This window comes from Cottoperca gobio, chromosome 1 (genome assembly GCF_900634415.1).
Source record: "Cottoperca gobio chromosome 1, fCotGob3.1, whole genome shotgun sequence".
Classification (NCBI taxonomy): domain Eukaryota; kingdom Metazoa; phylum Chordata; class Actinopteri; order Perciformes; family Bovichtidae; genus Cottoperca; species Cottoperca gobio.
In genome coordinates this window covers 21,805,117-21,832,246 of record NC_041355.1, presented here as the reverse complement: position 1 = coordinate 21,832,246, position 27,130 = coordinate 21,805,117, and the positions used below count along the sequence as shown (strand labels likewise).

General features: G+C 41.3%; 1 protein-coding gene across 2 annotated transcripts in view; it reads left to right on the top strand.

The window, feature by feature from the left end:
- The window catches only part of frmpd1a (FERM and PDZ domain containing 1a), a 41,316-nt gene extending 16,204 nt beyond the window's left edge, over positions 1-25,112 (top strand). For both annotated transcript variants that reach the window (XM_029439541.1, XM_029439534.1), the window contains exons 3-16: positions 2,565-2,687; positions 2,983-3,146; positions 8,689-8,791; positions 8,948-8,993; positions 10,446-10,550; positions 13,012-13,107; positions 14,042-14,167; positions 14,698-14,817; positions 15,637-15,773; positions 16,202-16,421; positions 16,549-16,731; positions 17,531-17,675; positions 18,039-19,376; positions 21,062-25,112. In XM_029439541.1, coding sequence (XP_029295401.1) covers positions 2,569-2,687; positions 2,983-3,146; positions 8,689-8,791; positions 8,948-8,993; positions 10,446-10,550; positions 13,012-13,107; positions 14,042-14,167; positions 14,698-14,817; positions 15,637-15,773; positions 16,202-16,421; positions 16,549-16,731; positions 17,531-17,675; positions 18,039-19,376; positions 21,062-24,588 — 6,429 coding nt within the window. In that variant the 5' untranslated portion in view covers positions 2,565-2,568 and the 3' untranslated portion in view covers positions 24,589-25,112. The remainder of the gene's footprint in view (positions 1-2,564; positions 2,688-2,982; positions 3,147-8,688; positions 8,792-8,947; positions 8,994-10,445; positions 10,551-13,011; positions 13,108-14,041; positions 14,168-14,697; positions 14,818-15,636; positions 15,774-16,201; positions 16,422-16,548; positions 16,732-17,530; positions 17,676-18,038; positions 19,377-21,061) is intronic.
- Positions 25,113-27,130: the final 2,018 nt, after the last annotated feature.

Below are 27,130 nucleotides of genomic sequence, written 5' to 3'. Positions count from 1 at the left end.
GGGTTCTAAAAACAGAAGCCCGATCCGCCTTTGTCCCAATCCATGAGCTGGGAGTTACCAGCAGGGCTGCTTCACATATCTTAATGGTTGAGAGTGCACACACCAGGTCAATAAATCAGATATATTTAGGAGCAAGGCCTTGAGCAATAACATTTTTAAATCAATTTGAAAACTAACAGGGAGTCAGCGCAGGGAGGCAAGCACAGGGGTGATGTGAACATGCTTTGTCCCGCTAATGAGTCGAGCAGCAGCGTTTTGTGACAACTAGAGACAATGGAGGGTATAGTGCGCCGCAATTATCAGGCTGAGAATAGATAATTAGATAGATTATTTTGAGCTAGAAGAAACATAACTTCACAACATTTTTGACTTGATCATTGTAACAGAGGTTAGCATCAAATATAACCCTAAATTCCTAGAAGCCTGCTTAATATTATTTTTCAGATCGCCAAAATTTGGGGGACCAAACAAAATGACTCATCATTCATTTTAAAGACATTTTGGGACATCCAGGATTTATTATCAGAGAGGACTTTTGTGAGATTTGTTAGGCTGCTAGTATCTGTTGGTTTAAACGGTGTTTAGAGCAGTTTTTTAAATGTAGACACATTTTGTCATCTGCCAATTTTTGCAAGGGTCTGCATGAACTTTCCGCATGCATCCCAAAATATATGACCGCACAGAACATAGACTGTTTGCACATGTGAACACCCAATGTAGTTTAAATGCAACTAGAGCTGAAATGATAAATCTATTAATCAGATTGAAAATGATTTTACTTTTTTGATCATTAATTCATAATTTCAGTAATTTTTTAAACAAAAATGCCAAATCTGTTGGTTTTCTTAAATGTGAGAATTTGATGTCTTTCTTTGCCATATATGATTGTATATATATATATATATATATATATATATATATATTTATATATATATATATATATATATATATTTATATATATATATATATATATTTATATATATATATATATATATATATATATATATATATATATATATATATATAAATATATATATAAATATATATTTATATATATATATCAGTCACTTTACCGTTGTGACGAAAAGAGAGCTGAGCCAGAAGGCAAAGCTCTCAATATACCGGTCGATCTTCGTTCCTACCCTCACCTATGGTCATGAAGGCTGGGTCATGACCGAAAGAACGAGATAGCGGGTACAAGCGGCCGAAATGGGTTTTCTCAGACGGGTGGCTGGCGTCTCCCTTAGAGATAGGGTGAGAAGCTCAGCCATCCGTGAGAGACTCGGAGTGTGAAGCGGTTGGGATGAGGATCAGTACCTCAAAATCTGAGGCCATGGCTCTCAGCAGGAAACCGGTGGATTGCCTACTCTGAGTAGGGAATCAGCCTTTACCCCAAGTGAAGGCGTTCAAGTACCTCGGCTCCTTTACGTTGAAAGGAGCCAGTTGAGGTGGTTCGGGCATCTAGTAAGGATGCCACCTGGGCGCCTCCCTAGGGAGGTGTTCCAGGCACGTCCAGCTGGGAGGAGACCCCGGGGAAGACCCAGGACTCGGTGGAGAGATTATATCTCCTCACTGGCCTGGGAACGCCTCAGGATCCCCCAGTCGGAGCTGGAGGATGTGGCCCGGAGAAGGGAAGATTGGGGTTCCTTACTGGAGCTGCTGCCCCCGCGACCCGATCCCGGATAAGCGGTAGACGATGTGGATATGGATGGATATATAAATATATATATATATATATATTTATATATATATATATATATATATATTTATATATATATATATATATATATATATATTTATATGTGAATTTAATATATTTGGGTATATATTTGGGGTTTTGACTGTTGGCTGTTTGAATATGTCGCCTCTGAAATTCTATTTATTTTATATACAGTAATATTATAATGATCTCTTAATACTATTCACCAACATCTTATAGACAAAACGATGAATCGTTTAATAAAGAAAATAATTATTAGTGTGTGCGTGCGTGCGTGCGTGTGTGCGTGTTCACTTATATGGGATTACGTAGCATATTGCAAGGTTCCACAAAGACCCATTAACTCACAACTCCAGGTCCATGTATTATTCTAACCCCCACGGACACCAGAAGCGACCCATGTCTATAACATCCAGCTCACCAACTGCCACAGCCTGTCGACAATCATTTATGACGACCACCTGCCTCACAGTAAACACAACAGGGACCCATTTAAAGGAGACACGGTCGTTATTGTTGATTAGGAATTATTGATATTGATGTCTACTGAGGCTTGAATGCAACAGGCAATTGTCCCATAAATTGGGTGAAGAGCCTATTAGGCTGCATGAAATGACATCATTGTTGGCCTCACCCCATTAAAATACACAGAAGTCCCACTGCCAGGCCAAATGTGTGTGTGCTGTGTCTCTGAAGCGCTGCATTTTGCAAGCTATTGTTACTCCTGTGATTAACCTGAGCTGATGGAGTTGGATTGTATAGCCTTATATTTCCGGGTTGGATTCATGCCCTGAATGTTTCATTACATTGCTGTATAACTCCCTTGACCTTTTCCCCCTGGTAGGTAAATGGAGGTGCAGGACAGGAGCCGCTCCCCGTCCCGTAGAACCAGCCGGGTGGAGCAGGTGGTGGGACGATGGCTGAGAAGGTCTCGAGACCTAGGCAGCAGATCTCACTCTCTGAGCAGGTAAACCTCTGTTGTCTTATTCAAACTCACTAGTTAGATTCTCCACTTCATCTGACCTTTATGTCTGTTGACTGAAGAAGAGGCCTGTGTGAAAATATGGAGATTATAGGAAATCCACATTAGTGACCCACCAATTATATATTGTCTAATATACACAAATATGAAGTTGTTTACCACAGAACTCATCAAACTGCCAGAGTAGAAATGCAAATACATAATATCAATAGCCAATCAAGGGAAGATTCTGAATAGGTTATATTTCCTTTTTAATTTATGTCCACCTACTCCCCTCCAGAGACCGGGTTGCAGTGGATGGGAAGTCAGCAGAGTGCAGTGGCTCGGATCAGAGGAATTACCCCTTCCGCTTCATCCTTCAGATCCAACGGGACCCGGACCTCAACTCTCATGGCCTCACTCTGTCCTCCCAGACCCCCATCCTGGTGCACGAGGTCACCCCAGGTAAGATGCTTATTGTGAAATGCAAACCTAGAAGAGGGACAACGCAAAGCAACATTACAAGCAAGTCTTAGACTAGTGCAGACAAAATAGCTAAGCCCTTCTCTTCACCCCAGTTCCTGTTCTGTTCAGTTATAATGCTGATTTCTGAACTTTGAAGGTTATTTGATCATTTGTACAAACTTTGTTGAGTTCAAACATGGTTCTTCCAAACACAAATAAGTAACCTTTGCCCCTGAAAGCAATGCAGCACTTCTCAGCCTGGACAACTAATGAGTAGAAGAAATACAGTACTATTCAGTATATGGGAGTTTGCTGACACTACAGGTTTAGGTGAGCCCAGCTCTGTCTGGTTGGTACCTCTCATCCGCCCCAACACCAGCTCATGCTCCTTCACCCATGGAGATCCCATTCTACGTGCAAGTTTCCATTGCTAAGTTCTGCTTTGTTTTGGTCTGCTTCGTCAGCTGCTGCTGTTCACTTTGAAGGTGCTGGGTCCTTAAATGACCTGTCCCATCCAAGGGTGGGTTAGGGCTATACTGACAGACATGCAGGATAATCTTGAGAATATTGTACGAATACGACTGAAACAACAGCTATTAAGTGTTGTTGCAATAAATTCTACTGAATTGAATTGAGATACAATTTGCTTGTAAAGACAGAACATTAGGAATTTGTTTACTACTCTCCTCTTAGAGCGTATTTAACCCACTTAAATATATCTTAAAGTAAGCTTCTGTGAAGAGCTCTACTTTACAACATTTGCATGTGATGAGGCTGACAAGACCACCCTGGGGTGTTAAAATCAAATATATTCTGTTCTTTCAGGAACAGAGCATTCTCCCCATTGTATCTTATTATGCATAGAGCAAGTCTCCTCAGCAAATGTGAAAGTGGAGCTGTGCCAAACCACTGCAGGCCTCTGGCTGGTGTACAAGGCAAGTTGTAAAGAGTGGAAACTCCAGGAGACTGTATGCTCATGCTGCATACTGGCACACAAAATGGGATTAACAAAGGAAACGTACTGGGGCTCTGATGTTCCTAAAAGGAGAGGGACTTTTTTTTTTTGCTTAATTGAAGCTCTCAGGCAGCACTTCCTCCAAAGCTGTGTACCGCAAGAACAGTTATTAATTAACAGAAATTAATGCCTAATGTACTTTCTGCTCTGCTTACATTACATTACAGTTCATTTAGCTGACGCTTTTGTCCAAAGCGACGTACAAAAAGTGCAAACAATCATGAGGATACAACTCCGCTTAGTTGGGTAACATTGGGTTTAGGGTGTAAGGGGTGTGTTAGGGGTGAGGTGGGATATGCATACAACTGAAGGTGAGCCTGGGAAGCTTTACTTACTCAAGCTTAGGAAGTCCTCAACTGAAATAATTTACGAGGACACAGCACCTGGAGATGGACGTGTCACATGGGGAAACATGGTTTTGCACGATTCTGATATTGTCAATATATACGCCACTATTAACCCTTTAACACCTAAGCTTAAAAAGCCTCAAAATGTCCATCTTGAAGGTCAGAAAATGTCCTATGAGTAAGTGCTTTTGCCCATTTTTCAAGAATGCCTGGAACTTTCTATATCTGGCAGTTATTTACAATTTATTGCATGTTATAAGAGTGTAATAACAGTTAAATAATGCTCTGCTTGAGCATTGATTGCAGAAAAGAGTGACGTGACACTTATGGTCAGCCATGTTTTAAGATTTTTAAGGGGCTTCCTCTATTCACAACCACATAAGTTACTTACGGCCATCGTAGTTCTCACACGAGCCTGTGTGCTTTGCATATTGAATTATTCAAAGATGACGGAAATTGTGTTGATCCAAATGGCCGCGTGCTCCTCATATTTTGCATGTTAGCGTGTACTGTTCAAAATAGTGAGATGTCCATTTTAGAAATTGATATTTGTTTGTATTCAGCGTTAAGTCTCATTATTTTGTCAGTCAAGGGTTGAAAAGGGAATAAAAGGGTAAAAAATGTTTAAGGGTAAAGCGCCAATTGGCAACACAACATATGAGGTAATGACTATAAATAAAGAGGTCTCATGCACATCCCTAATGAATACTTCATATCTGAATGAATTTGAAAAGAAAGTTTCCATCTAGTGTATACATTGCCTATAGAAAGTCAACATACCCCTTTGAAATAGTTACTTTATTTGCTGTAAAGCCTGAAATCAAAACCCATTAAAAATATACTTTTTCCAGCTTTATTTACAGATGTAGCCTTACAACATCAAACTAATAAAAAACAAGTCGACAGTTCTGAAAATTAATACAATAATGAAAATCTAGAATAACAGGGTTGGGAAAGTCATCAGTCCCCTGATGTAATACTTCATAGAGCCACTTTTTGCTGCAATTACAGTCATCAATCTATTTGGATATGTCTCTACTAGCTCTGCTCACCTAGATTGGGGAATATTTGCACATTATTTGTTGCAGAATTGTTCGAGTTCAGTCAAATTCTGTGGTGAGCGGCGATGGACTGCTCTCTTCAAGTCCATCCACAGATGTTCTATCAGATTCAAGTCAGGGCTCTGACTTGGCCACTCAAGGACATTCACCTTCCTGTCCTTCAAAGAATGTTGTAGCCTTGACCTAGCTTGTGTCTTCCTACAGCTTTATCCCACAGGCCTTTTGAAAGCACTTTTACAACCATGGTGAATTATTTGCAGAATCATGCACAACTAGTAGTGGACTCCTCAAGAAACAGCTGGTTTGATTCTGAAGTAATCAAAATCACTTGAATGGATGTCAGGTGTGGGGCAGTTAGCCTGCTGTTTGATCTGGAAGTTGATTGGTTGCACATGAGCAAGTTTATAACGGTATTCTCTAAGGGGCTGATCACTTGACCAAACCAGGTATTTCACTAATTCATTTTTAATAAGTGTCCAGAATTTATTTGTACATTATTTTTTGCTTTGATGATGAAGGTTATAATGTGTACATGCAGCATAGTTTCCAGGGTGTAATGTGACAAAAGGTAACGATGTTCACAGGGTATGATGACTTTCTATCGGCACTGTATGATATGTTTTGGGTAATATTGGTGCATTCCCATGTTAGGAAGTTGTTCTTCCGACTTGATGAGAATATGTGAAGAAGATGTGTTGTTTATTGCACAGAGCATTTAAACAACACGTTGATAGCTTATTTATATGCAATACATCATTTAATTTAAAGTTTCTAACCATCAACCAAACATTTACTTTTGTCCGGCATGTTTCTGGGTAATATGATGTCCACTCATTGAGGGGCATTCATGTGAATTTTCCCAGCCGGGAACAAATATTTCCAACTATTCCGACACCACATGAATGCATCATATCTTTATGGTCTTTGTGTTTTTCACGCAAAAAGAAAACCAAATACACAACCAAAATACATCCAAATGTGTGTAGTAGGGCAATATATATATTGTCAAAACAATATAAAGAGTTCTATCGGATATATTTTTCAACATCGTTTCTATCGCTAGTCTAAATTCGCTCTAAACTGTACATTTTGCACTAAAGTTCTTCATTAAATGAGAAAATACTCGGTTATTTTTATTTTTCAAGTATTTAATCCACACAGGAGTAATCAAAATAGGCTTTACCCTGTGGTTATTTCATATAGAATATTTATTTATTGAATTCACAAAAAAACATGCTATATCTTGATGTATATCTTCATCCAGATATGAATTGACCTGTATCATGATAGCCCTAGCATGTTGCTATTAATTACTAACTACCTAGGTATATATATCTAAATAAAGAAAAACTATGTGTTTCTGTTCTTCCAACAATGTGAATGAACCAGTTACAGTGCAGAGTATATATTTAGCTTGTTATGACGCTGCATAGTGAGATGCATGATAAACGTGTTAAAGCTGATGACATGGTTTCCATAGCTGTACTTTATATACTACAAAGCAGAAAGGAAATCTGAATTAAAAAATGTCTGTGTAACTTAAATCCAGCATCGAGCATTAGTGCATGCTAAAACTGTAACTGCTGAAAATACAAAAATAAGCAATGAAATTAAACATTATACATAGATATAATATACTCGGCCTATATTTATACTCTGAAGTGCAGTTTGCTACTGAGCTGCAGAGACACAAGGATCTGAATCCCCTGAGGTCCATGGGCAGATTACCTCGCCTTGGCCTGTCTGGCTCAAGTCTGCTGTCACCATCTGCTTCTGCCTGTTCCACACACACACTCACACACTCACACACTCACACACTCACACACTCACACACTCACACAAACATTGCTCATGTCTCCAGTGGCCCCACTAAGCCTTGGCTCAGTTCGCCCTCTCTCTCTGTCTCTCTGACACGTGCTGCAGCATCTCGACAGTGAAACATGAATCCTTTATTTAAAAGATCTTCAGAGCGATCGGTGTCACCTGCGTCTGTGTTGACTGTTCTGTGTTTGGATGTAACATCAAGTACTTCTATCACAATTGAATAACTCAGAATTGGAAGGTCACCTGATGTTGTACAGACTGAAACATGCTGTTGATATAGAGCTGATGAATGTCTATCAGTATCCATAGATTAAAAAAAACCTATCCTTTAAATATGCACAATATGGGACATCATCCACGTGTTTGGAGCAGTGTTTGTGTTCGTTGAGCACAGGATGTGCAAAATCATCTCCAATTGACAACATCTACTGTCACTTCTGGTCACTACTCTCTTGAATTGTTCATATGTTCTAACAGTACAGACTGTACAAGGGTTTCCTTTTATTTTATCACACATAAGACTGCATCAAATGAAAAGTATATACAACAGACCTCCCCTCTACTTAAGGAGAAAAACAAACAATAACAAAAAAGTTGAAAAAAGAAAGAAAAAGCTATCATAATGTAGAAAAATACAATAAAGGACAAATAAAAGAACACAAAGAAGAGCAGAAAAAGAAAAAGAGAAATAACAAGACGTCATGAATTAAATGTGCTGACAGTTTCCTTTCAAAATGTCCTGAGGATAGCAAGCCCTTTATAACGTGTCATTTGCGGTTCCATATCTGTACAGCCCGATATCTGAGAGGGGACGGGCCATGTTACGTTTTGTAAAAAGGAAGGTGCAGATGTTCAACCTGTCCAGGATTATATGAATTAATGTGAGAATTAAATTTGAAGAAGTTGCTAAACGATGATGACTGAAATAATGCTCAGTTTCTGCCACATGTCTGTTCACTACCGCAGCGAATCCTACAGGGAGAAGATGTAGCCCCTATCAGTAGTTAATTGCGGGTGCTGAGCTGAGATAGATGTGAGCAATGGTAGAATGCTAGATGAGGCAGAGGGCTTGATATACCCTAAACTGTGTGTACAGTGATTATTACTGGATTACTAATAATGCAGAGCGGTGGGACTGTTAGGTGAGGAGAGCTGTGTGGGAAATTATGCATCATTGTGAGATGAAAGGAGATCACTAGAACAAGCTAATGCTTCATCAACCCCAGTAGCAGTATGAACGCAGGCCAATTGAAGAGCCTCAGGCGTGATAACACAAGGACACTTTGTGTGTCCAGGTGGTCCTGCAGATGGCCGGCTTGTCCCTGGCGACCAGCTCGTGAAGATCAATAACATCGCTGTCGATGACCTGACCCCGGAACAAGCTGCTGAAATAATCAGGTCTACACCGGCAGCACACACACACACACACACACACACACACACACACACACACACACACACACACATAAGAATATTAACACAAAATGCTGTCTAAAATGAGGCTGTGCACATCACGTCTAAGCTTACCAGCCTCCCTTTGTTTGTTTTTTTCAGGGAGTGTCAAGATACATTGACGATGACGGTCCTCAGAACGATGCTGGTGAGTCTACTGTATCTAACTAACCACACACACACATATGCGCACACACACTCCACAGAAACACACATTTACACATAATGGGATCTAAGGGCACTACAGATGAATAGGGTAAATATGTTAAGTAATAGATGTCACCATGAGACTTCCCCAAAACACATTGTTTTTGCCTGTGGTGTCTCGTCTCGGGTGATGGCTCATCCAACTCTAGCAGCATTTTAGAAGAACACTTCCTCTCGTAAAAACACACACATACTCAGTCACCTATGCGTGTACACATCATGCTTACGTGACATAGATGTACAGCGTCTCTATACACATGGGATTTTAAAGTGCTGATCGTCAACAAACCCATCAATCAGCATGTCAATGAGGCTTGAGGTCAAGCGTCCTGTCACCAAGGCCCTGCCACTGCATCAGTGTTAACGGTGACAACGCGTTACAGCCTCCACAAACTCAGATAGACACACACACACTCCATCGTGATCACTCAATCTATGTGTGTGTGTTTACTGTGTGTGTGTATGTGTGTGTGTAGGTCGTGGATCTCAATCTGTGAAGCTGACGTGTATGTTTGCACTAAGGTGAAGTAGATCGGTAAATGAATGGCTGCTGCTCAGTAATTCTCATCAGCGGCTCTGCTGATGGAAGCATCTTTACCATCTGATTCATAGCTCACAGCTCCTCCAAGAAATCTTTATTGAGCTTTCAGGAATTATTGTCATTTCGCAGAAAATATCCATCTCTGTCATGCTTGTAGATGGTAACAAAACATCTCAAGAATGCTGCACCACGGCATGCCTAAATGATAAGACTGTGTATATATCAGACTGTGGGACAAGAGCAGCTTCCTCCACTCACTGCTCGTGCAGTAATGAAACAACAATGTGTATCTTTGTTCCTGAGCAGCTGTACTGGAGACTAATACGAATGCATAATGGTTTCTCCTAAATGTAAATCCTTTAATAGAACCGCAAAGTGAAATAGTTTTACTATTACTACGTTAATGTATTTTAAAAAATGGATGCAGTCATCTTTACATCATATTCACGTGTCTCATTAATCTTCCTACGTGAACATCTTCCGCTGGACAGTGCTTGTGATGTTATAGAACATTACATTATATTTAATAATCAAAGCGTTTTCAATTTCATGGACATTTGGGTTTGATGTAATAGTTATATCGAACAGTCGTAAAGCTTTATGATTATGTCTTTAGAGATATTGAAACAGGCAAAATGATTTTAACTGCAAGACAAAACAAGGTATACAGATTATCAACCTGTTAAATAATAAGATGCGTTTGGTTCAACTTCATGCATGCATCTTTTCATTTCCCTCATAGATGCCACTTCACTGTGCTTGACTGAAAATATATTTGAATGCATTCAGTCCTCATTAAATAATTACAAAACATCCTACACCAGCCTGATGTATTGATGTGTTCCCTCCCAGGGCCCAAAGTCCTCGTTCATCACACCAGAGAAGCGAGCCAAGCTCCGGTCCAACCCGGTCAAAGTCCACTTTGCTGAGGAGGTGGAGGTCAACGGACACTCTCAGGTGAGAACATGGCCTGCAGTTATTCCCTCTCTTCATTGTGAGCTTATTATGGTCTGTTTGGAAGTGTTTCCTTCAGACACATGAGATTCATCATTAACAATGTGAAACCACAGTCTCATGTTACAGAGGACAGGTATGAACTTATTTAACGTTTGTTACATATGTTATATGCTGATAGCAGATGAATTCCACTCAACAACACTGAGCAGCAATACTTTGGGCCCCGTCAGGTCATCCATTAATACATAGGTGTCTTTAAGACCCCACATAGTATCTGGATAATAACACCAAATACATTTACACCTGTTATTAAGGGTTGTCCGTTCTCAGAGGCCTGATGAGGTGAAAAGTCAAATATTTCATTTGTGTAACAAAATATGTATTTTTCTCTTATTCTTTCTCATCTTGTGATATATCCCGGGACCCCCTGGGAGGGTCGGGAACTACTGAGTTTTCCTGTGGAGTTTTAGACCTCTAGTAGCGCTTTGGAGCTGTTTTTCTTGAAGACAGCAAGCTAGTAAACATGGACATAAACAATGGTGGATTTACATTTTGCAAATGTTTTATAAAGAATGAAACACTCAACACATGTGTTAGACCTTAAGGATACACACGATGCTTTTTATTATTGCCAGTTGTACCTTTTCAAAATGAGGGGAGATGTTTGTATCCCAGACTGTGCAGTGAGCACTCTTCCTCCCATAAGGCTCTGGTGTGTCAGAGTTCCCATCCTGCCAGCGGATGTGAAATTAGCTGCACGAGGAAAACCACAGAGGCTGGAGTGCCCATTACTAATCACTGAGAAAACACTGATCGATTCCTCATCCTCCTAATGTCTGTGATTAGGGGACAATAAGCAAGAGATTAGGGAGAGAGAGAGAGAGAGAGAGAGAGAGAGAGAGAGAGAGAGAGAGAGAGAGAGAGAGAGAAACATCATTAAAATGGAGAGGAAACAAGAGAAATGGAAGATGAGAGGGTGACACGGGAGGGGCTGTCTGAAATTTTAAAGCTCTCCATTTGAACTTCAAAGCATACTGACATTAATGTTGCATTACATCACAGTGTCTATGCAGAAAAACGCTTTCTAAAATGATAAGAGAACAGGGATGATGACTCACCACAGTGAACAAGCCGGCAGACAGAAACAGGCCAGATGATGTGAGAAGAGCTGAACTTCTCTCTCTGCTGTAATATGTCATTTCATTTTGGTGATTCAAAATTACAATCATTGTAGTTGTAAAAGCAGAAGTGCTTGTTAAATATATTCTATTTAATTCTATTAAAACTGAAATCCATGTGGTTAGGAGCATTTCCATGCACATGTTTTTATGTGTATTTTCAATTTGCACAAAAGTGGAAAAACAAAGAAAAATCGCAAAAAAGGTTTTTAAGCTCGGCTTAGATGGAACAGTTAGTGTATCAATAAAAGCAGAATGTGAACATGTGCAATGGAAACAGACTTAGCAAATAAATCATGACGCACACACTGCATGTGACTTGAACACCCACTGAATCTTCACTGAAGTGACTAAAAATAGCAGCAGACGGAAACATGAGATCTGTGCGGAGCGATGAGGAGACTGTAAAGTTCCTGAAACTAATACGTGACACAAACAGAGATGTCATGTCTCCATCATGTTGTCCACATGGCTTCCCCATGTAAGCTTCGACTGGCGCTCTTTAATTGTATCGGCTCATTGCTCCTCCTTCTTCTTCTTGGTATGGTATAACGGCACATAAGCTCCCCCAGCTGTTTATTACCAGACTCGTTACTAAACATAATGGTAATGCTTGGATATTATTTTGCCAATATTCTGGAAATGTGGTTAAATGTACACTACATTTGGATCTAACTAAGGTTTTCTGCCTTTATTGATATAACACATTGTCTTTATATTGGCTTCCAGTTTATTACAGAATCGAAATTCATGATTTAACTCTTTACTTTCAAAGCCCTTCATGGCCCCAGACCGTATCTTTGAGTTAGTGTCTGATGTCGTCAGGCAGGAAGCTGTTGGCTGTTTCCATCAAGATTTAAGACTAAAGAGCTTTTGTTGTTACTCTGACAAATTCAGACTTGCAAACTCAGTATCTTCTTTCGCTGGAAATGTTTTCATATCAAAAGGCTTTTGTAACCTTATTAAATGTAGGTGATTTATGTAACATGTATGTTTATATTTCTCTTCTTCTGTCTTTTCTTTCTTGTAATTCACTTTGTAATCTCTGGTCTTGACAAGGGTTACATTAATAAACGTAATCTTTTTCTACACAACAGACAAACAGACATGTTAAAGAAGCCATCCCATAAATCTACGTCTCAAACACAGAGACACAAACCGCTTTCTTTTCTCGTCTCTAACTCAAATCTCATATAATCCACTTGAACCAGCAAGTTTTACGATGCTCACAGTTTCCTCTGACCCCACCCTGACCCCACCCTGACCCTGTGTCTGCTTTGCAGGGCAACTCGCTGCTCTTCCTGCCTAATGTTCTGAAGGTGTATCTGGAGAACGGGCAGACCAAGGCCTTTAAATTTGACCCCAGCACCACAGTCAAGGTACAACCCCATAATGCAACCTACCATGTTATTTATTATTTATACCGGATACTTGAAAGCTGTAGCAGAGTTCAGGGGGTTCAGAGATGAAGCTGAGATTCCTGATGTGCTTATGTAACGGGACTATTCTCTGTGATTCTTAATCAAGTCAAGAGCTGAAGCCAATTGTCATGCTCATGCTGTGATGTAGTGTCACTGCTGCGTTGGGGTTTATAGTCCTCTGGCAGTCTGCTCGTTGTTCCAAAGTGCAGGACTGAAACCTTTGGTGAGTCAGCTTTTAGCTATAATGCTCCGAGCCGCTGGAACAGTCCGTCTGAGGATCTGACAGCTGCTGGAAGTGTTAAATGTAAACTTAAATCTTAGCTATTCAGCTATTCAGCAAGGCCTTTGAATAGGAATGGTTTATAGACATTAATTACATTATTTTACTTACTTCATCATATTTAGTCATGATTGGACTCAGTCATATTTTTGTGCTTTGTGCTATTTTATTGTTATTTTATTGTAGTTTGTATTTAACGATTTTGTACTATTACTGTTGTTTTAGCTTTTAAATCCATTTTATTTCATTTTCATCATTTTTATTGTTCTCAAATTGTTAAATTGTTGTTGTCTATAGTTTTTATACTCGACACTTGTTCTGTCTTATTTATGGCTTGTCTGTGAAGCACACAGGACAGAACTAACCTGTGTGAAAGTTACTGCACAAATAAAGTTTGATTGATTTATATTTAAATAAAACAACATAACAGAGAGTCTGATTTAAAATCTAAAATGGATGTAATTCAATCCATTTGTATTTGTATTATAAATACTGTACTTCATTTTCCCAGATCTGCCATCTCCTCAGATTTTTCCCTGCAAACCGCAGCTCAGCAATTTTCTGATGTCATAAAATATTGTCTCTCAAGATGTAATGTTCTCTGTGTGTCAGGACATTGTGATGACACTGAAGGAAAAGCTTTCTCTGAGCCACATTGAACACTTCTCCCTGGTGCTGGAGCAGCAGCACAGCATTACCAAACTACTGCTGCTGCATGATGAGGAGAGGATACAGCAGGTACGCACATTACACTCTTTTAAATGTCTTCTCAAATCTACATCTAAATCTACACGACAGCTACATTTGGCATGAATAGATTACCTAACAGGCCCAAACATAGGCACCAGGGAGGATGCTGTGGCTGCTCCTAGGAGAGCCACAGCATCCCCAAGACTTTTCTGTGGTTCATTTCTAATATTTACATTTATCTACGTCAGTTTGCATCTCTCTCCACTACTACTGTTGATTCATTAGTTGATTGGTTTGTAACTGGCAGCACAGAATCTGTGTGCTGCATTCATCTACAAAATGTCACTCAAAGAGACGCGTACCAAACAGGAAGAGACTCGACATGACCACCAAGAAATACAAAATCAATATTAAAAAGGGACAAAGGACCCTTTGCATGTCTGTGCCCGGGGCCCATTATTCGGTTCATAATCCGTCCATGCCATTTGAAAGTGAGTTTAATCTGTTACTGTACTAAAGTTTTTTCCTGCATTCAAAGAAATACATTTGAAGCAATGTGTGCACGTGTTTGTGTTCAGGTGGTCCAGAAGAAAGAGGCCCATGACTACAGATGTCTGTTCCGTGTTTGTTTCATGCCCAAAACCCTCCACACGCTGCTGCAGGAGGATCCCGCTGCCTTTGAATACCTCTACCTGCAGGTACTCTGATAAACTTCAGGCTGCAACAGTTCATTCTTCATATCACAAATCTGATTTGATACTTGTTCGAATGTGTAGGTTTTCTATTTGACCCTTAATGTGGCAATAGAAGTCTATTCCCAGCGTGTCCAAGCTGTTGCAAAGACAGCCGGCTCTCTTTCCGTTTTCCTCAGAGCCTACAACTAGTGACACATTTAGGGACCTTTTCAGACCATCAGGGAAAAAGCGAGAACTATATTGTATATTATATTGTAATTAATTCCCAATCCCAAATGATCACAGTCCACGCCTCTTCTTTGGGTCTCTCCCGCTGCAACCTACAGCTAAGCTCTTAGAGCTAGTGTTAGATACTTTCATTGGAAAAGAGTTGGCAACACTGCACAGGACACAGTACATTTTATTTTCACAGTTACTTCTGTTGTTCCATTTCTGCAGAACTTACATTGATACTCTTTGGTAAAGCGTTATCCTTTTCCAGTGTGGTTGTGTAATGGTTGACGCACTTCCTTTGTGTTTTCCCTGGTTGCAGACAGAATAGTACAGTTGAAACAACAGCTAATGGTGTCATAATTATATAGCCATTTCATTGTGCAATCATCTTTATTTCGTAATGATACGTTTTAGCAAAAAATCTAACCATATTTTGATTCCTGCGCTGTTTGCAGTCAGTTGTTTTGTGCTTACCAGATGCAGTTACCTCTCATTGTTGTGGATCATTTTTCCTCAACTCACTAGTACAAAAGTAAATGCTGAAAATGAGACGTAGCCATTAAGTACCAGCCACCATTTGTACTGTTGTGTACTGTTTGTGTGCGTTAGGGGGTGAATGATGTGCTGCAAGAGCGCTTTGCAATAGAGATGCGGTGTAACACGGCCCTGCGACTCGCCGCGCTGCACATCCAGGAGAGATTGGCGAGCTGTGGACAGTCCCCAAAAACCAACCTGAAGATGATCACGTGAGACACACGCACACATTTTAAATTCTATTTATATCCACTAAATGAAGCTATAATTAATACACCATTCTACTCCGAGTAAAGACCACAGAGCAAAGTGGGGTCTCATGCTGGTCCTACCTTTTTGGAGGGACAATAATAAATATTTATTAAACATGTTTTATTGAGCAGCGCCCTGCCTAACAGTCACACGGTTACACAAGTTATAGTCATAGTACAACTGCAGCCTTGTAGCACTCAGCCCTTTAGATGCATTTCAAGATTTGAAATTCATTTTCTAGTCTCCAAGGAAGGAAACTGTTTTGGGATGATGGGGATCCCTTTCATATTTAGTGTCATTTCACACATCCCAGATGTGGTTTCAGTTCAATAATAGTCCTGTAGACACAAACAGACCCTCTCAGTCTGTGTTTCTGTGTTTGCTCTAGGAAGACGTGGGGCATAGAGAACTTTGTGTCATCCACCTTGTTGAGAAACATGCGAGAGAAAGATCTGAAGAAAGCCATCGGCTACCACATGAAGAAGAGCCAATCACAGAACGACCCCAAGCAGAAGGGTCTGTCAGTGGATCAGACACGGATCAACTACCTGGAGGAGCTGAGTGATCTCAAGTCATTTGGAGGGAAATCCTTCAGTGCCACAATGATGGTAGGGTTCTAACTGCAAACTCTTTATTTAACTTTTGTTGATGTGGTTGACTGTTTCAATCCTCTCACCGTCTACAATTTCTCCTACTCCGTCTTTCTGTTCAACGACCCCTCCCTTGCTCCTCCAGCTTCAGGACCGGGAGTCCATGGTGACCTTGTTGGTGGGGGCGCGCTACGGGGTCAGTCAGGTGGTCAACCACAAACTGAGCATCCTGTCCGCCCTCACAGAGTTCACCTGCATCACACGCATCGAGCTGCTGCCTGAATCCGACAAGGTCAGCCTGGTCAAAATATACCTGCAGGACATCAAGGTAAGAGCAGGAATACACATGCACGCCTAAGTGAGTCTGATCTAAACTGTTTTCGGTGCTGTGTTTATGACTTAATAACTTGACAATTGTTTAAGTTACTTTTTACTGGAAAAAAAGGTTAAATAGTGTTTGTTGTTTTAATACTTATTTTGGCCACAAGAGGCTGAAGTGCACCACTACCCGTGTTTTAAATAGAACTAAAGTGATAAACAGGGTATTATGTGTTAGTGAGTTGTGTAACATTACAGTCATTTCTTTCCTTAAGCTCTGTCAAAACCTTTTTGTCCACCTTTCTCATTGATGAAACATTCTTTAGAAATATTATCCTGGCAAAACCTTTTTTACCTTTTCTTAAGTCATAAACACAGTATAGAAAACTTTTTAGATCATCTTTTTTTCTCTCTCACCTCCCAGGGCTTCCGTACAATACTGTAAATTAAAAAGTGTTTATACTTTGAAGGAACTGAATCAGCATTACAAGCACTGCTACATATTGGGGTTATATAAGTTTGCATAGTACTTAGCAATATGTTCACCCTTTGTGTGCCCAATTGTGATTATTTACTTTAAAATGTTTTTTCCTGACCTGTTTGCATTATTGTGTGTGCCCCCACCTGTAAACAATGTGCAGACTTCAGCATGAAAAGAAGTAGTACTGCTTTTTCATCAATATTATGACCCTTTTGGATACGACAGTATAACTGTATGCTAAGTGTTTTTCCACTGCTGAAATTGTCTTTCCATTCCCCCTCTTCACTTGTCTCATCTCATATCATCTCGTCTCCTTTCTCATACATAGCCCATCACATTACTATTGGAGTCAGCAGCCGCCAAAGATATGTCCTGCCTTATAGCAGGGTACTGTCGAGTGTTTGTTGACCCCAACCTCAACATCTTTCCCTGGATACATGCCTCCAAGAAGCACAGAGTGTCTGCTGAGGAAGGTACACATTTACAGTAATGTACAGATATAAAATGATACACACGTCCATAAAGTCACACACCAGAATGCTTTCTCAAGCTCTCTGAGTGCCTCAGAGGGGCACTCAGAGAGCGCAGACCTCTGCCAAGAACTTTTCTATAAGTGAAAAATAATGCATGTATCAGCCCTGTGTTTCGGATCCGCTCCAAAATTTTAAAGGTTCTTCTTTGGCCCATGCTTCACCCTTCCACCAAGTTTCATGAAAATTTGGCTGGACGTTTTTTCTGTAATCCTGCTGACAAACAGACAAACGAACCAAAAAATATAACCTCCTTGGTGGAGGTAATAACTGATGTCTTATTTTCATGTTGGTGTATGTTTACAGGTTATGTGTCACGGTGTGGCAGCGACTCAGACACCTCCTCAGACTTGGACATGGAAGCGCTGGTCAACAAGGTGTCTCATGATGAGAGGCCGTGCCCTCGTCTCAGATCCTCCTCAGACCCAGACGGAAGAAAAAGAAAAGACAGAAACAGAAGAAGAAATAAAGATGGCAAAGAAAAGGGAGATAAACCTTGGGATGAGAATAAAAAGCAAAAGGAAGAAAAGGATGCTGACACCGAAAAGGAAAGGTTTCCACTGGATAAGAATAGAGAGAGTAAGAATGAGGCAACACCGCACAAGGAGGAGACGGAGAGAGCGCAGGATGGTGGGCAAACACAGGCCGAGGTAAGGGACAATGATTCTGGGGAACGGTGGGAAAATGTGGGACAAGAAGGTCAAGGTGGAGAAGAGGTGCAAGCACCGGAGGAGCCGTCAGTATCAGAAGCATCTGATTCTTGTAACACTGACTCTCGTGTCATCACCAGCCCCTCAAGCGACTCCCTCGATGCTTTGGAGGAAGACGACCTAATTTCATGTTCTTCCTCCTCCATCTTCCCCAATGCTCCCTCACAAACTCATGCTAATAGCCTTTCTCCCATTCAGATTCATCATTACTCCCACAGGCACCTTCATCCCAACCTCCTCGCCCCACCGCCAGCTCACGCCCATCCCCTCATCCACCTCACAACTAACGACAGACGAGGAGGTGGCTGCAGGAGGTCAGGCGACGGAGACGATTCACAACTCCTCGCACCCGTCTCCCCCTCTCCCAGCCTCCACCGCGTGCAGAAATGTCCAGAAAACCCCTGCTCTGACGACAACTCCATGTGTTTTGCCGAGCTCTCCCGCCTTGTGGACTTCCTCCCGAGCCCTCCGGAGGCCAGCGAGGACGATGAAGATGAAGAAGAGGAGTTGAGGAGGAGGAAGAGGAGGGGGAAGATGTTGAAAGAAACGGGTGAGTATGTGAGAAGAGCAGGTGACAGAGGAAGCGTAAGCGCAGAGGGCAGTTTTAGAGAACATCCACTGTCCCCGTCCCCGTCCTCCTCCCACTTGGAGTTTGTGTTCAACTTCGACCAAAGCGACGCTCGCTGCTACTACAAACTCTGCTCCAACATCACCCCCGACAGCGCTCACGGCCTTCCCTGCCCCCCGCATCATAATGAGGGAGGAGATTGGGAGAAGGTGGAGGAAGATCCAGCTAAGGCGGTTTACCTGGAGCCCATCCCCATCCTTCAGCCACCACCTGGCTTTGGAGATAGCAGCTCTGACGAGGAGTTCTTTGACGCCAGAGATCGCTTCACCTCCCCTGAAGACCCAACCTTTGGGGGCATGCCAAGAGGTGATTTTGTTTTCATTGTGAAGCTGAATCTTCTGTCATTTTCAAGCCCTGTAAAGTGATGGAAACGCAGGCTGCTAATGCTGCTTTTGCTGCCACCTAGTGGTTAAATGTTAGATAATTGCCAGGAAAGTAGTAGATCACACTTAACTACTCTACCTGTAACCTGGATGGGGTCCTCTGACTTTAGTGTATAGACAGTGGTGGAAAGTAACCAAGTACATTTAATAGTACACTCAAGTACTGTACTAAGGTGCTTTCACTTTACTTGAGTATTTAAATGTTATGCTACTTTGTACTTCTACTCCACTACATTTCAAAGGAAATATTTACAATCGCAAAATATACTTTTTACCCTTGTACAGTTATCTGACAGCTTTAGTTACTAGTTACTTTAAAGATTAAGATTTTATAAACAAACTATGTGATCAGTTTATAAAATATGATTACAGATTAAACTATCCAACAGTACATAAATGTGCTACACCCTCACCAGCTGTCATCTTAAAATGCTGCCTACGTAATAAAGCATCAGTAATAATATTTCAATAATATGATGTATTATAATATAAACTCCCAACTGCCCAACAAGTGATTTTACTTTAATACTTCAAGTGTATTTTGATGCTAATTTCTTTGTACTTTGAATGCATGCCTTTTACGTGTAACAGAGTATTTCTACTTACTAGAAATGATCTTAGTACTTCTTCCGTGTGTGTGTGTGTGTGTTTGTGTGTGTGATTGTGTGTGTGTGTGTGTGTGTGTGGGTGGGTGGGTGGGTGTGGGAGACAAAAATAAGATTTGGAAAAGTTGTCTCCCCCATCTCCAGTGAAAACAACACCTTTGGTAGGGCTGTCACAATATCAGATTTCCACTACACCATTATCGTGTCCAAAAGAAAATATATTATTGCAATATCAATAAGAAAAGACAAATTTATCTTTAACTTTGTTTTTTCACATTTTGTCTCTTTTTTTACTCTTTTATAATTAATTACACTCAAAATACGAGTGTAGGGAGGTGGAGCGAGAGACTGTAATCATCACTGTACAGTTAAGAGGTGCTGGAGTCTCCAGACTAACTTTTAATAGTCCCAAAGTCAGTGTTAGCCATAAAAAATGTTACCGCTTTACTTTAAAACACACAATTCAAATGATTAAGAAAAAAATGGTTTGTAAAAAATTCTTGCCAGTTGTATTGTCAGCTGCTTGCAGCTGGTGGTAGGAAGTCAACAAGTCATCATGCTTTCATATCTATTATATTGCTATGAAAACATCTTCTAACAACTGTATGTATTCTCACCAAATATTACAAGATACATTTGAACACATAATTATAGTTATAATTTATGTTCGCTAAATTACTAAATAGAGCTTGAACGCATCATAATGTAACAAGATGCAGCCTCCATCAGCGTTAGCTGTTAGCTCCGTTATTTAGCCAAGCAGGACTGTGCTGTTCTGCCGGCTGCTAACAGCTCACTGCTAACGTTGTAGCTGCTAAGTAATTATACATGCACATAAAAATCCCGGGGGAAGATCTCTGTTTGTCCCAAACACATTTTCTATTGTCCCTGCTACCTGCTTCTATGTACTCTACAGAACACAGGAATAGTTAGTTTGTGAAACATATAAAGCTAATTTATATATACAGGTCCAAGTTTGACAGACATTTTTACTACCTTGCAGATATTCGCACAGAGATGAAACTGGACTTCCTCAGCACACTCAGCCTGAGTGACATCAGAGTCTCAGTGACAGACGCAGACAAAGAAGGAGAAGTGGAAGAAGATATAAAAGAAGGAAACGAGGAAGGGGGAGGCAGAGAAACATTGTTCCAGCTCAGAAAAAGATCCCGTAAGCGCCGTTCCTTCATGGAAACTGATTTCACCTCTAGGGTGTCATATCCAGAGCCAAATCCAGAAAAGCAGGACATAATCTCTAGTAGGCTTCGTAAGAACATTTTGGCAGATGCCAATGATGCACAGATGCTGAGTTCAGACCCTGAACCTTCAGCGCAAACCCAGAATCCCAGTCCCACTGTCTCCTCTTTGAATCATTCTGAAGGGGAAGCGGCTCAGCTCGAGTCAAAACCCATCCTATCTAAACCCCGCTTGCTTGGATCTAGCTCTCCTTGTGGTTTGGGGTCTCATGAGCAGACTAGAGATCCACAGGCCCCCAGGAGCAGGAAACATGAAATGGAAATGGAACCTGATGCAATGGAATCCAAATCGGTCACAGATCTGGTGAAGGCAGCATCTCCTACAATCACCGTAGTCCGCTATCGGGTGGATCCAGACGGGAAGGAGAGTGCTGATCGGAGGTGCAATGGAAAGGAAGAACTGGTAGAAGGGGAGGAACAGGAGATGACGGGTATGGGGAAAGGGGAGGGAGAGAAGGAGGAGACAGCAGGTGTGTCTGTGAATGGGCCATTCACTAATCATATGTTTTTGCCAGAAAGCACTGAGGAGGAAGGTCAGGGGGTGAAAGAGGAGGTGAGAGGTTACTCAGCGAGTTCAAAGAGACCACTCATAGGTACTGAGAGGCAGCCGGAGTCCAACACCTTGTCTACATGTTTGATAGACGTGAATAAAAAGAGTAGTAATGGCCTTTTAGGAGTGCATCTGATTGCTCTAGAGAAAAACTCATATGTAGAGAAACATATGCTTGAAGGTGTGTGTGAAAAGTCAAACCCTCAATCATACTCACCACCACCCCCTCCACCCTCATCGCCTCTACCTCCAATACCAGTTCTTCACAAATCCCAAAGTGACTGTTTTGTTAGGGGAGAAGACCGCAGCGAAAACACGGGAACCTCAACCAAAATGTCTTTATCTTATTCTGAGATGTCACTTGGCAAACAAAGTCACACTAAAAAAGCACAATTATATTTAGACATCACCACCAGTGTTAATGAGGATGACGCAATCGGTCTTGTTAGCTCTACTAGCGATGAAGTTACTGACAGCACCAATTCGGACAATGTTTTTGATGATGATGAGGTGAGTAACTCCTTAAATTCTATTTCAAGTAAGAAAGGTGATTTTGCTATAGCTACAAAGCATAGCATGAGTGCAAATTCAGCTCCTGCAAGTAAAGGAGAGTCTCAAATTACTATCAAATCTCTTACCAACACTGAAGCTCATTCAAGAATTAATTCAGTAAACTCTGATTATACTCGAGCTATAAGCTCTATCACTGCAAAGCTTGGAGCTGCAACAAGTGCTACATCTCCAACATTTAATGCAGGTACCAGATTGCCAAGTGAGACACTTGAAAGTGCTTCATGTTTAAATCAAAATGTAGACAAACCCAGAAGTGATTGCTCTATGCCAAGTGCTGAAGCCAAAGATGGTTTAGTTAGTCCTAGTTTAGTGAAAGCTAACACAGCCACAATATACAATCTCTCCAAAGCACCTCCTTCTCCGTCTCACTTCCTCTTCCAGGCCTGTTCCCCTAGCTTTATGGGTCGCTTATCTTCTTCCACACTAAGGGGTAAGATTCAAAATTTGCCCCTTTATTTATCGCGGTCCCAGGAAACCCTCCACCAAGCTGGGGTTGGGGATGTAACTCAAAGTTCTGCTAAGGACAACAGTAGGCAAGAGATCACCATCAAAGTCACGGACGTTGACGACACCACACAAACCATAGACTATGAAATGACCACTGCAGAATCAGTGGAGTCAGATGACTCGGATACAACAGTTACAGGATCCGAGGTGGACGGGGAGTTTTTTGTGAAAACAAACTCAGCAAAGAGTTTTCTTTCTGTGTCAGAAGTGAAGGAAATATGCTCTCCATTGCCTGTCCAGACTGAGCCCAAACTCCAACACCAAAATCAGCTTCCTTACACTGGACCTATCAAGAACACACCAGGACCAATAACGGAGCCTCCTGCTTCAATTGTGAACAGCCTCCAAAAAGACTCGTCAGGCCAAAAGATGGACACTCCTGGCCCTATAAAATATTCTCCAGAATTAAAGATTAAGGTCACAAGTCCAGGTGAAGACACTCCAGGTTATAAAATGGACAATCGGTCACGTTCTATCCCCCCTCCAATAGTGGTTACCACACAGAATCTAAATGGGCCAGGTCTCCCTTTCCATAGTCAGTCACAGAAAGTAAGACGGACCAGTAGCGACAGACCTTTGATGGGTCTTTGTAGGACTCCAGAGCAGACTTCAGACTCATCAAAAATACTTTCTTCAAGCTGCAGGGTGTTTACCATCTGTGAAGATCCATCACAGATAAAGAGCCCAGTTGAGGTGGGAACTACCCCACCCTTGAAGTCTGAGTTTGGCTGCACTGGCTGCACTTCTTTGCAAGTGTCTGTATGTGAGTCAGTTGTGGAAGGGATTCAGATGCCGCTGGATGCTTGTGGTTGCCCAACGGTCTACACCAACTGCTTCGGCAGTGGGGACAGCTTTGACGAGGAGCTGACTGTCTACGAGTTCTCCTGCCGCACACAGAGCAGCGGCGTGACCCAGACTTCTGGAACAGGTCTTCCTCTCATGACCTCGCCACCCGTACCCTCCTTTCTCTCCACTTCTTCCACCAACTCTCCCTCCTTTCCACACTCCATCCTTTTCTCTTCCTCTACCTCTGAGCTCAGCCCTCTCCTCTCACCATTGTCTGACGCCTCTGACTGTTTCCTGTCTCAAACGCACAAGGACACCATCAGTCGGCTAGGCCAGCAGCGCTACCCAGAACCCCCAACAGGTTTCCAAGTACTCCGCGTAGACGTGGACCAGCTCCTTTCCATTCTGGAAAGCAGCGGTGCTGACCGATCTATGGCAGGCCATGGAGGTCGACACCCAAAGGACACCTGCCCTACCCACTTTACAGAAAACAAGAGGGTGCTCCAGATAGAGGCACGGCGGCTGATGTCAGGCTGCCAGAAGGTTGTGGGGATTGGACAGAGTCCAGACGACATGCTCCACTCCCTGGCTGACAGTTTCCGGACCCTGGTGGAGTTGGCAGGTATATGCCTCTGGTTCTCTGGTTGCGAAAGGTGCGACCGGAGGAACGCTGAGGCAGTCGCAGGTCTGGCAGACGTGGCCCGTTCATTCAGGGACTTCTGTCTGGCCGCAGAGCGAGCCAGCAGCAAGCGCAGCTGCCAGGATCTGAGCACCAAGCTGCTAGCGAAACAGTGCACCGCGCTCACCGCCTCGGTCTTCTGCCTCACTCAGCTCTTCCGCACCCTCACTGCACTATGAGTGGACCTCGGAAGTCTTTTAAAATGACCTACAAGCTACCAAGGGCATGTAACCTCAGATACATGAGGTCACCAGTGAGCCCACAGCTGCTGCAGATGTGGGTGTAGCAACCCACAACAATAATGATTTTGACGGGCAGTGTGAGGTGAGGTTACCTCAGAAACACACTGGTGTCACTGAGCTTCATGACATCTCAAATGATCCCAAAAACTTTAAACATTATAGTGACAGTTTGAGCACGTACTGTGCAATCAAACAAAACAGTCAGCCAACAACCAGACTGTAGGGTGGTGCAAGCTGCTGAAGCAGAACCTGCTCACATTCCAGTATTGAGGAACTGATGTACTTGAATGTATTCTATGTTATCTATTATGTTTATTTATTTATTTAATGAGTTACTACAGTGAGAAAACAAGGAATGTAAAGACAAGGAAGGAATTTGGAAATGTTTACAGGCATATCTTTAGATAGAGGAGAAGTGGGCCTTTTACACACACACACACACACACACACACACACACACACACACACACACACACACACACACACACACACAAGCACACAGCCGAATAAATACAGAGTCAATCAGTATTTGATTCCATTCATACATTCATACACAGGCCTTTTGTATGACTGACTGCCCATGTTAAGATAAGATACACTGCAGTTTACTGACGCTAATATGTCTTCACATTTTCCAGGCTGTCAGTGAGGACTTATTTGAATGTTACTGTTTACAAAACCAAAAATTAAAGTGAGAAATTATTTGATTTTTAAATCCCACAAATCAAGCCTGAAGCGGTGTTTGCCATTTTATAAATCTAGTAGCAGAATGCTGATGTATGCAATTATGTGACTTCATGAAACAACAGTTTGGATGAGATACAGTCCTTTGCACAATCAATGTGTCGTCATTTTGTACAGACATTTAGTATGATTTATGGAAGTGTAATGCATTTGCTAGCTTTTCTCTTATTTATTTGTCAACACTCTCTTTCTCCACCTCCAGTTGAAACACTGAACTCTCCAGTGCATGATGATCTGCTCTTTTCCATACATCGTTTCCTTTTTTGCTATTCAGTACTAACATGTCCATTGAGAACAAGACTCTCCATTCTATAGGAGACTTAGTGAAACTTCTCAGTAGATATTTATGATACCTTACATAGTTTTATGATAATTTTAAGAATCTTAAGTTTCAAGCTATCTGCAAGCTTTTCAAGATCATAAAAACCTGCACGCCTCTCTCTGAGCTTTGTGGACAGTCAGGAAGGACAATGTCCCTTACACTAAGTGCATTATTATTACAGATTTCCCAGTATGAAAACAAATCGTTTTAAACCAGTGACTGAATATGGGCCCAAGCAGTGCAGGATTACAGTACGTAACACTGGCTCTCTAGCTTTACATTAACAGATGGAGATGACATCTGTCAAACTGAGCCAATCATCAGTCGACAGCTTGTCATTGGATTTCCTTGAACTCAACACATTGGTCACAAAATCATATACAACACTGAATAACGTAAAGCTTATTGTGAATAAGCTGTCGTATTACAGCATTTTCACTTGGAATGTTTCTTAAAATAAAAGAGATTGATGCACACTGGACCTGCATGTTCACTGGAGAAATTAAAGTTATCAGAAATAATTTCACCACTGCAGTGCTGGGAACACAATTGATTGCAAACAGTGTTTCTATATATTTATAATGGCAACTGAAACACTATTCGTTAACTTGTCGTGTTTTGTTCCCTGTGGTTGCTCTATTTTATTCCCAATTTGCAGAAGAGAATTTAATGACTTTTACTATGATCTCCATGAGAAAAAATTGCCCCAAACAAATGATGGAAAACTTTTTTTTAAATCATCTGTGCTCACAAAGCATGCTGTTATAAGCCATAAATGCATTGTTGTTTCATCAGGGATTTTATCTGTGAATGACTGAATAATGACGTCTGCTCTTGCTTTGTAATGCTCAACTCCCACCAATAAACAATGTCAAGATTATCTTTGTATGATTTCTTTATTGCTAAACAACCACTTAATTTGCAATTGTTGTTTAATTCTCAGCATAGCTAGAAAGTCTTTACTTTCAGAGATAACTGGACATGCATATAAAGTTCAAAAGTATTCTTCTAGCATATGCATACATGTCATGCAATGCTGACTGATCCAGTGAACAAAGCTTCTTACACAAGAGAAAACCCACTGAAGGTGGTGCATACTGTATGTAGGTCATGGTAACCCACTGAAACAGCCATCACTCCACATTTTGAAATAGGGCATATTTGTTTGAATCCTCTCTACTGCAAGATTGTTTCAGAAAAAAGACATTGTTAATTACTTTACACTTGTATTATACATACCTTTTATCCAACTAATTAGGTAGTGTCCATAATTACATTACAATACAACATTTATTAATAAAATCCAAACATACTTTTATCAAATGCCTTTTCAAAATTGGAAACAAAAAAAATTAAACGTGTGTTTTCATTTAATTATTTTTCTGACATCTGGTTTTTCATTTGTTGTGCACA